Source organism: Alexandromys fortis, unplaced genomic scaffold, assembly GCF_014885135.2.
Source record: "Alexandromys fortis isolate MF-2015 unplaced genomic scaffold, M_Fortis_MF-2015_v1.1 scaffold_141, whole genome shotgun sequence".
NCBI classification, from domain to species: domain Eukaryota; kingdom Metazoa; phylum Chordata; class Mammalia; order Rodentia; family Cricetidae; genus Alexandromys; species Alexandromys fortis.
Window position 1 is genome coordinate 2,481,677 of NW_026068060.1, and position 10,366 is coordinate 2,492,042.

At 31.9% G+C, this 10,366-nt stretch overlaps 1 protein-coding gene across 3 annotated transcripts in view; it reads right to left on the reverse strand.

Annotated features, from left to right (window-relative positions):
• Nucleotides 1-819: 819 nt before the first annotated feature.
• Grik2 (glutamate ionotropic receptor kainate type subunit 2) overlaps nucleotides 820-10,366 on the reverse strand; it is a 600,544-nt gene continuing 590,997 nt past the window's right edge. Inside the window, exons 17-18 of one of the 3 annotated variants that reach the window (XM_050120163.1) lie at nucleotides 4,639-4,777; nucleotides 820-2,528 (exon numbers count right to left, since the gene is read on the reverse strand). In XM_050120163.1, coding sequence (XP_049976120.1) covers nucleotides 4,658-4,777 — 120 coding nt within the window. In that variant the 3' untranslated portion in view covers nucleotides 820-2,528; nucleotides 4,639-4,657. Of the gene's footprint in view, nucleotides 2,529-4,638; nucleotides 4,778-6,127; nucleotides 6,215-10,366 lie in introns of those variants that run through there. The other 2 variants (XM_050120164.1, XM_050120166.1) reach the window with 2 other exon arrangements.

The window sequence follows — 10,366 nt, forward strand, 5'->3', positions numbered from 1 at the left end:
TATAACTCTAAAATTGTAGCATAAACAAAATAGTAAGTGAAACATGACAACAATCTTAGTACAAAAATACTTAAAGCATTCATTTGTATAAATTTTAATTAAATTGTGGCAATTTGAAATATAATTATGAATATTTTAAGAAATAATTTAGGAAATTTTACCAATGGTTTACTGTCAGAAGCTCCAATTATAACTTCACAAGTAGTATTAATTAATTAATCAGGGAAATCAGTTGAATCTTACAAATTTGTTTTTCAAAGCATAAATGTGCTATAATTTGTGTTTTACAGTTTCTACTAATGCATTAAGATATACAATTAATTACTAATATACTGTCTCTCTTTGTTCCACTAGTGAACTTTATTGACTTGTCAACGAAGAAGAAATTCTTAAATTAGATATGAGTGGAACTTCAAATAGATACGTGATCATTACACAGTACAACACAGAACAGTAAATGTAGTTCATTTCCAATTAAAAGTAAGATAAGACAAGGGTAAGGGTTGCCATCTCCACAACCAAGGTTTTTCTCATATCACCTACCCTAAGTTAAAAAACAATATGTTTTTGAATATGCCTATTTGTGTGTGTGTGTGTGGAGGGAGGGAGGGAGGGAGGNAGAGAGAGAGAGAGAGAGAGAGAGAGAGAGAGAGAGAGAGAGAGAGAGAGAGAGAGAATTCTTGTTGGCCATTTTCTTTTTGATGGAGGTTGAGAAGATTCTAACTTGAACCCTAGGAATTCCTGATGTATACTTCCTATACCAAATCACATGTTACATCCATTTACACATGCAAGAGAAATCAAAGCCAAAGCTGAAAGTAAAATGGACATAATTTTAATGGATTTTTTAAAATTTTTGTGCATTGGATTCAAACAGCAAACTGTGTGCACTCAACTGTTTTCACAATGTTGTCAAGAGATCTGTGTCATTTTACCATTTACACACAATTGTTCATTACAATATGTTATCCGCCTTGTGGGAGTCAGGGGTGTGGCATGGTAAGCAGTGGTGGTAGTGCACCTAGCTTTTATATTATCTAACTTGAAAATATTTCTCTTCTATGATTCCTTTTTTCGTGATAAAAATAGTTTTCACCAAACGTTGGTGGTGCACACGCACTACCATCCATGCTTGACATCACATCCCTGATAGGAACACATGTTCTTATTTTGTTGATAAAAAGTATTACAAAAATTTCCATACAAAAACTATTTTCATAGAAATCTTGCATTTCCACAAATAAACCTGAACATTTTTTTTGAAAAAAAAAAACTGCTCAAGAATTTTGTTCTTTTAACATTGCGACTCTTGTTAAATGCAGTCCACTTCAGAGTTCTATCATGTACTTTTCTGTAGGTGACAAGTCCCCATTCTTTATCAATGAAATCTGCCCAGGCTCCATCAAGATCTTTACAGCAGGAATGAGACTTTCAGTTGGCAAAACAGAATGACAGAATGAAATCTTCAGTCTTCCACATAACCAGCAAAACTAAGCCCTGTTTTACAATGTATGATAAAGATTGCAAAACATCATCTTTTAACGTAGAATCTCTGAACCAACTATTAGTATTTAATTTCGGGTGTAGGTTAGGGTAAGGTGTTTTTTTAAAAGAGGGGGGGGAAACATGTGGAAATCAGATTGGTTTGCCTGTTAAATACTTGCTGTATTTTTCGGAAAAAAAATATTGTCTTTATAATTGCCATTTCTATCTCAATCCATGACACAGATTAGTTTTAAAAAAGAAAGAGAAATAATGGAAGTGGTCTGCTTTCTGTTTCACCTCTATGGAATTCTGATGTGTTTAGCTTTACATTTTTCACATTCTGTAAGCAAACATTGTCTATTCCAATGATGATTGAGTATACTGACTACTGGGGGATAGTGACATCTCTTGATTATTTTTGTGACTGGGGGACTGTACTGTTTCTTGCAGCTCTATAATTTTTGCTGATTTCACACATTTTTTATTCTTATGACATTTTTATTGGTTTCCTTTTTGGGCACCGACATTCCATCTCATGGCAACAGTTGAGTTTCTGAAGGAACCCGCAGTTTCTCCCTGGACTGCATTTTAAACCAGCCACAACATTTGGATGTAACATTCACTCAAAAGGAGGGAGGAACCCATGATAAACAGTGTAACCCCGTGTAACTTGGTTGATCCATGGTGCTTGTAAATCAAGTCTGATCACTGCAACTGCTTAGATCACAGAGTCTCTAGTTCATAGACACAGCGGCATGAGGTAACTCATTTTATTTTGCACAGGTTGCATATTTCCACAGGAAACATTCTCGCTAAATTGTTTGGAAAAAAAAAAAAAAAAGACAACAGTTTGTGCTTGGGTGGCTGGCCTCCCAACTTCATGCCATGGTTTCTTTACCTGGCAACCTTCTGTCATTAAATGTGTGCATGTTGATAACTTCTTCTGTTTTCACAATGACTGGTGCCTGTGGCTTATGTTTTAGCCGACGCTGGCACTTCAGGGACATCCTCAGTTCTTCCACCATAGCACTACAGAAGGACCGCTACAGAAGAACACAGAGAGATTGGATATTATAAACGTGATAGAGGGACAAAATTCTACAATCATTCTCACATACTGGCCAGCCTGCCAGCCTAAAACATTTAGACTATTACATGGTGATTAAAAATTATTACATTTTAAATGAAAACAATAGAATGAGAGTATCATAGCATTTGGGCTATTTAAAAAATTACCACCTGATAGTAAAATATTCTCTCCATTAATAATTTCTGTTATTCAAATAGATTGAATTAGGTTATATTTTGATATTATGTAAAGTTGGTTAGCATTATGAGGATATCTACCTTAAAATTTAAACATAAAAAAAATCTCTACTAGATACTCAATGGTGTTTTCTGATTAATTATAATAGAAAATGTACTTTTTGGGCTACAAGATGATATACACATATGGTCTCTAAACATTGTTTCTCCACTATTTAACTAAAATAACAAAAATGGCATTAGACAAACAAAAATATAAAACAATTTCTGTAATTTAATTACAAGTTTTGCTGTTATTATACATATGCACATTGACAGTGACTAGAAACATACAAGATACAATCATGAAATGGGATATTGTCAAATTTTAAACACCTAAGCAAACATTATCTTTAATTCATTATAAAAGCCTTCATAACAGAAAGCAGAAAACAGTTTACCACAGGTGAAAAGGATAACATTTTTCACACTAATGACTCTAATATGAATAGCCAGAAGCTGTACTAATGATCCCTAGATATTCATGCAGAATTAGTGGAAAACCTATTGCCAATAAGATGAAAATCATAGAGTCATTAATGTGAAATAAATTTTGTTAGTCTCTTTTTTCTCTTGATTAAGACACACAGAGAATAGATCCCTGAATCAACGTCATACTATAGTTCAAATTTATATGATCTGAGTCTGAAATTAGGATCTTCTGTAAAAAAATTAAAATGTACACAAAATACAAAGGTGGACATTTATAAAAATTCACAAAAAACTGAAAGATGATATGAAACGTGATGAGATAATAATAGGTATTTTGAGATATACTATTGAGTTAGTCATTGTTGCTTTGCAGTTTATCATCTTAGAATCCAGGAGAAAATATTATAGCATATGTGTCTATTTTTTTAAAACCATTTGGCATGTATAATCTTTAGTGACAATCAAAGTAGCATTACAGATTATTTATGTCTCAGTTTGTTGATGTAACGTAACTCAGAGAAAAAGTGACTTGCAACTTCCCACACACACAGTAAAACAGCCTGTCTTATTCCTTTATGGCTATATCCTCACTCTTTCTAAAATGTTCTTTAAATCTGTGCTTATTTTGTTCAATCTTTAAGGGGGAAGTTAGTATAAGAAGATATGTTTATCAACATATAAAAACAAGTCAAATCTGTGTCTCCTACTTTTCCCCCAAAACTTCTCTGAATCATTCCCTTGTCATTACCTATATTCCTACTGCACTTCCATAGTCTTTCTCTTTTCTTCACACAGTCATCTCTGCTTGGGTGTACCTGCGGTGCTGAATCCTTAAAAGCATAGTTTGGGTCTAACTTTATTTAGTTGCTTCAGCACACAAAGTTTCATTCAGAAACCTCCTTCTATAGGCTACTTTATCTTCGTCAATTTGGTTTTCTTCCCTCACTACATTTCCGTAATTGTTCTTTTATCTGTAGCCTCTGAGTTTTAGAGTTCCACTCTCACTGAAGTGTAAAGAGATTGAGTGAGTTCTTGTTGATTATGCACTCCTATGCTCTTCAAATAGCAATCCAGCTAACCGTAGCTCTGCATGACTCTAGTGTTTTGTTTCTATTTAACAGTATCTCTTCATGCATTGCATAAAGGTTTGCTTGCAGCTTAGGAACATCACAAAACACAATGAAATTCTTCAAGACTTAGTTCCTTTAAACAGTAAAACAGTTAATGTATTAGAACTTGTAATGGGTGAAGATTAGATGTTGGTCATGACTTGTCCAAGGATTACAGAATTGTTACCTGAAATTATGAATTGTGTTTTTAATTTTAGCTTTTGAAATTCATGACATATTTTAATTTAAGGCTATATATACCACCACCAGCTTGTACAATGGAATGGTGTTGCTTATTGCTTAATACCTTCTATTAGATGTATTTATTAACAACATGATGATAATGATGATGAAGATGGTGATGATGACAACACAGTAGAAATGGAAAAATCTGACTCCAAAAGGGAGAGGAATACATTGTCTTGAGGTAAAATAGTCTTGACTCTCTGTTGAAACATTTAATAGAAGAATTGATTAATATGATATAATTAAAATAAAAAAAAGTAGAACTTGATCCCATTGACATTTAAAACTGATATAAGATGTGAATGAATGTAAATTATTTGAAAGACAGTTTTGCTTAATATAGAGTTTCTGAATATCAGCTAATGTTTAACAACTTTTTCAACCTTAACCTGAGACTATTTTATTGTATAAAATTCACAACAAAACAAAGTGTAAACATTAATATTTGGGCTAAAGGAATAAGCTAAGTTGTTTGTTTCCATGGGAAAAACATTAATGAGCATACACATTCTCTTAGGAAGGATTCTAATTCATTTATAATAAGGTATTAGTTCTTGGTGTTTAGTACTTGCTTCAGATTATACCTTGATACATATAAAAAATTATAAATTATTATCCTATGCTACCAAATTTATAGTTAATATAAAATATTTCTTAAGTTAAATAATCAATATTTTTATCTTCTATAATCTTAAGTGATATGTATACATATTAGAACCCTATCAAAACTATAAATTGTAAATTGTAACCTCATTTTCTAAACAAACGTGAAATGGAGAAAGGTTTTGTCAGAGAACTTTTAATCAATCTGTGGTCTTTACTATACAATTTCAAAATGCCATTTTGGTTAATTTCTCTCTGAATGAGCTGAAATTTGCCAGGAGTTTAGTTTTTGAATAAAAGCACTATGAAACAACAGGTTTTCTTCTATTTTTTCTCATTCTGATCTTCAAAATAAAATTTGTTACGATAAAATTTCAATTAAATTTCTGATTTTTATTCATTTATTAACAGTTAACCCATTTCATCTACCTCAGTTCTGAATTACAAATTTCCCAAATAGATACGTGTATATGTCTCCGGAAAATTCACAAGGAGTTTTTGATGAGCCTTTATTTTAGTTTGCGGTGCCAAAATTTCTTCTGATGTTTAAATATAACTTTAATTCCATTTCATTCAGGAGAGACCAGTTGCTTTCCTTAGTTTTCAATATGGTTTGGGATTCTCTCTTATTTAAATTTGAAATGTCTTTACCATAATCCTGTGCACTTAACTCGACTTTGCTCAATTGTCATTAACAAATAGGAGGGAAGAGTGACGAGAAAGAGAAGGACAAAAGGAGACATAGAGTAGAGAGGGAGGAAGGAAGGGAGGGAGGAAAAGTAGCAAGGGAGTGAGGGGCAGCAGAGTTTCAAACCCTTTTAGGGGTGAAATCCATGTGTTGTGTCATTCAGGTGGGATGTCCCCTACAGTGAAAACAACAGTAAAATGTTTCTTCACATCAAGGCAACAGACTACAAAAAGGAAAGTAAAGGCACAAGGATACTAACCATCATTAAAACCCTCGTTTAGAAAGTGTCAAAAGTTTACTAAACAGTGTCTGGTTGGTATGGTGGCACTAACCAAATAGAAGATTCCTGAAAATGAAAATTTACATCTTTGAGCTGTTAGCATGTATAATGGCATTAAAATAAGTAAAACTCTTCATAAAATTCACCACATTGAATGAAGCAACCTGTTATTGACACATCCCTGGAAAGGAAGGCCTTGAATTCTTTTACATGGCTCATTTGAAAAGTCCTACATTATATTTTTATTATAAGTAAAACATAGTAAATATTAAATGACTTAAAATTACCATTGCTGTTTTTCCAGAATGATTTTTTTTTATCTGAATAACTTGGCTTTCTAACCTATAGATGCATGATTCACATGACAGAAGAATTTAGACAGCACAGAATTGTTTTAATATAAAAAAAATCTAGCTATAAATATGCTCCATGTTCAACACTGACATTTTTGTTAAAAACAGACAGTGGATGCAAAAGATCTAATTCCTTTGTTTTCAAGTTTAAGTTTGTCAACCCTGTGTTAAATAAATCTACTTGTCATCTGAGGATATAATTAAATGATATGTTTTACTGTCTACCAACATTTTTGGTGCCCTTTTGTCCTACTCCTTAAAAATAAAAATTTCTGTAAATATTATTCTGTTTTTCATTGAAAAGTATTTACAATCATTTTTTGCCTCAAGGGATTAAACATCTATGGAAAGATTTATTAGTCATATACTCAAGAACTGAGTCATATACAGAGTCATTGAGAACAGTCAACATAAAATTACATCACATTAAGTAATATCTAATGAAACAAGTAAATTGTAGGAAACATGTTATGTTATATAATATTTACATAAATATTGACACATTAAGAATAATAAATGTCATTTATGTGACCAAGTAAAACTTCTCCCCTGACCTATTTGATTATAACTGAAAGTTGTTAGATATAAAATACCTAAGGCATACCTCCCAAATGTGAATTGACCTATGGCTACATGAACATAAGAAGGAAGCCATGAGTTATGTAAATGTCTAGCTAAATCACTGAAACTGAAATACTTTAACAACTTGAATCATAATATTGTGTTATTGCAGCATTTTTGATAAAGTTAGGATATTTACAAAAGCCTTCTCAGAGGAAAATTTACACATCCAATTTTAAGACATAGTCTCACTTAATTGCTGTAATTTTATAGAAAATAAAACTTAGCCTTGAAAATTCAAATTGTAGTTTACAGCTATCCACATCAGCAGTAACAGAGTGGAGGCAAGAACCTCGTTATTTAACTTTTTTCTTTGAATATTGTGACATAATACCAGTCTCCATTGTCCTGAGCTCATTGCTAACAGAGCATTTGCCTAGATTCTTTTTTTGAGTAATCTTTAATGATTGCATATGACAGTTATAAATCAAATGGAAAAGGTATACAAAACTGAAAAAAATATTTTTTCACAGCATTAAACAAAAGGCATGCTACTCTCAGCCTGGGGTGTTTTATATTAATAAACATACTAATCAGTACAATAATAAATACAAATATTCTCAGAAACCTACCCTTCAAACAATATTTAGCCAATATTTTATATGGCAGTTTTCAAGTTAATGAGAATGAGAAAGGGTAGTACCATTCCACATTTTTCGTCAACCTTACTTAAACTAGGAAGACCAATAAAGAAGTGCAGCAAGTTTCAGAAGCTTTTCAGTGTAGTATTTTCGGTGTAGAAATGGATGCTTTTTAAGACGAAAGGTGTTGATTATCACATTCCTGCTAAAAAATCTCACCCAGACAACTAACAGACAGGCTCAGGAAGCTTCTGTTGTTAAGACAAAGCAGCTAAGATGTGCCATCTTTATCCTTTTTAACAATGCTATTAAAATAACAAATGATATTCATATTACAATTATATGAAAATCACGATAATTAACCTTGATCTTTTTTAAATTAAAATTTTTAACTTTAAATAACATTAACAATTGTATGTAAAAGTTGGATAATATCAGAACTTGCTTATAGTTCCCTAAGGATAACCTGATGCCCACTGTTCAATCGTCTCCTCCCCTTCCTTAGCCTTTATTGCCCCAAGTTCTGGAAACTGCAGTTCTACTCTTAGCCTTTATTTAATCAACAATTATAGCTTCATAACATAAGGGTTTCTGTTTCCACACATGTAAGAAATGACAGTCTCTCATATCGCAATTTTTAAGTATTTTAAATATAAACTCAGATGTCTGTATATTGAGTCATTTTTGGAAGAGAAACTGAGAAGTCTTAAACTCAGTGACACAATAGTGAGCTCTGATTCCTCATCTTTTAAATTCCAAAACCAGTTCTTCAAACATTGGTGACAGAAAAGAGTTAAAAATCAAGTATGATCAAAGGCTTCAATCTCATGACTGAATTTAACTACCTAATTTACACATGTTCTCAATACAACTTCATGAGAAAAGAAACAATCAAGAAACAAGTACATAGACTCTAGAGAGGTGACTCTGAAACTAAGAGTGCTTCCCTCTCTTGCAGAGGACCAGAAATCAGCCACAGAACCCACAAGTGGCCCCAGGGCATCTAACCTTTGACCTCCATGGGTGCCTTCACTAACATTCACAGACTCACACATACACACGCATAAATAATATTAAAGAAGACTACTTTTTTAAAGAAGTAACTAAGTACATATGTTTATGTAATAACAATAAATGAAAAAAAAATTCTTCGATTTGACAGAGAGTAAGGAGTGGAATGTGGGAGGGTTTGAAAAGGGAAGATAAAAAGGAGAAATGCTATACTTAATTCATAATCGCAAAAATTAAAAAAAATATTAAACTAAACAAAACAAAAAATAAATGAAATTTCTAGGTACAATGCCTATAGCTTAAATTGTCTAAATAGTATTGGATCAGTGTCTCTGGTTGTGGAAAGTATAACTAATTCTGGAGATACATATCTTCTTCTCTACTAATAAGTTCAAGGGTCTTGGGAATTTCCACCCTTCCTTCCTTCCTTCCTTCCTTCCTTCCTTCCTTCCTTCCTTCCTTCCTTCCTTCCTCCTTCCCTCCCTCTTCCTTCCTTTTTTTAACCTAAATTAGGAACCATGTTTTAAAACTTGTAAAGCCACACATTAAAAAAGTAGAATGATTATTTATCAAGGTCCAGCCTTGGTTTTAGTGCTATAGAAGATGAGTTATGGCAGGAATGATTAGCTGATTTTACAGATTAGTGAAAAACATGAAAACAAATATTCTATGTAATTGATGTTTATATAAAAGACATTTTAAAAAGTCACCCACTAGTCCTTATGTATATCATTGGCGAAATAGAACACCCTACTTCTAGACGGTGACGTAAAAATTACAACAAATAGACTACTTATTCAGTTTTACTCACAACTTTAGTTTGAGTTCTAAATAAACATATTTTACAGCTAAATTGTCTTTTGTTGAACATCATCCTAGAACTTCTAACTTTTGAAAACTAAAATGCAGTTGAACTTCTTCCACTAAATATAACTGTTGTATATATTGGTACTTTATTTAAGCATCACTTGTAAAATGCAAATTTTGGAATAAAACATTTATGAACAGTTTGTTAGATTGTTTGTATTGCTTGACTCTATCCATCCATCCATCCATTTATCTATATGTTGTTATAAAAAGCAATATTTCTGTTACAACAATTCTTCAAAATTCTGAAAGTAATTCTTACAGAAGGCTACAAGTACAGCCTGTTTTAATTTTGGGTTTTCTATGAAATGGAATATGTATTCGTTTTAAAAATTCAATATCTTTTGTGCTGAAAATTTAAACTAAGTAACTGATTTCCACATATCAGAAACGAAACTGAGCAGTTGAAATTTCTTGTTCCTCTACTCCTTATATTTACAGTTATCTTCTATATTTATTATAATTATAGACAGAAACTTTCTATGTATACACACATTTTGTTTTGATTTCCATGAAATATTTAACTTAGAAATGTCTTACTTGAGACTTGCCATTGTTCTCTGTTAGTAACAAGTATTGACAGAAATTGACTATGTTTGGAACAATGGTATATTCCACACATGTAGGTGTAATGCCAGGACAGGAATGTTTTCAGGGTAGAATACACATATTGAGATTTTAATAGTTTGGTATTCACTTTTAGTTTATAGTTTTCAGACATGTTAACTATATTTACTTTGTGATTAAAATGATAAGTAAACATTTTGGAAATCATTTTATATTAT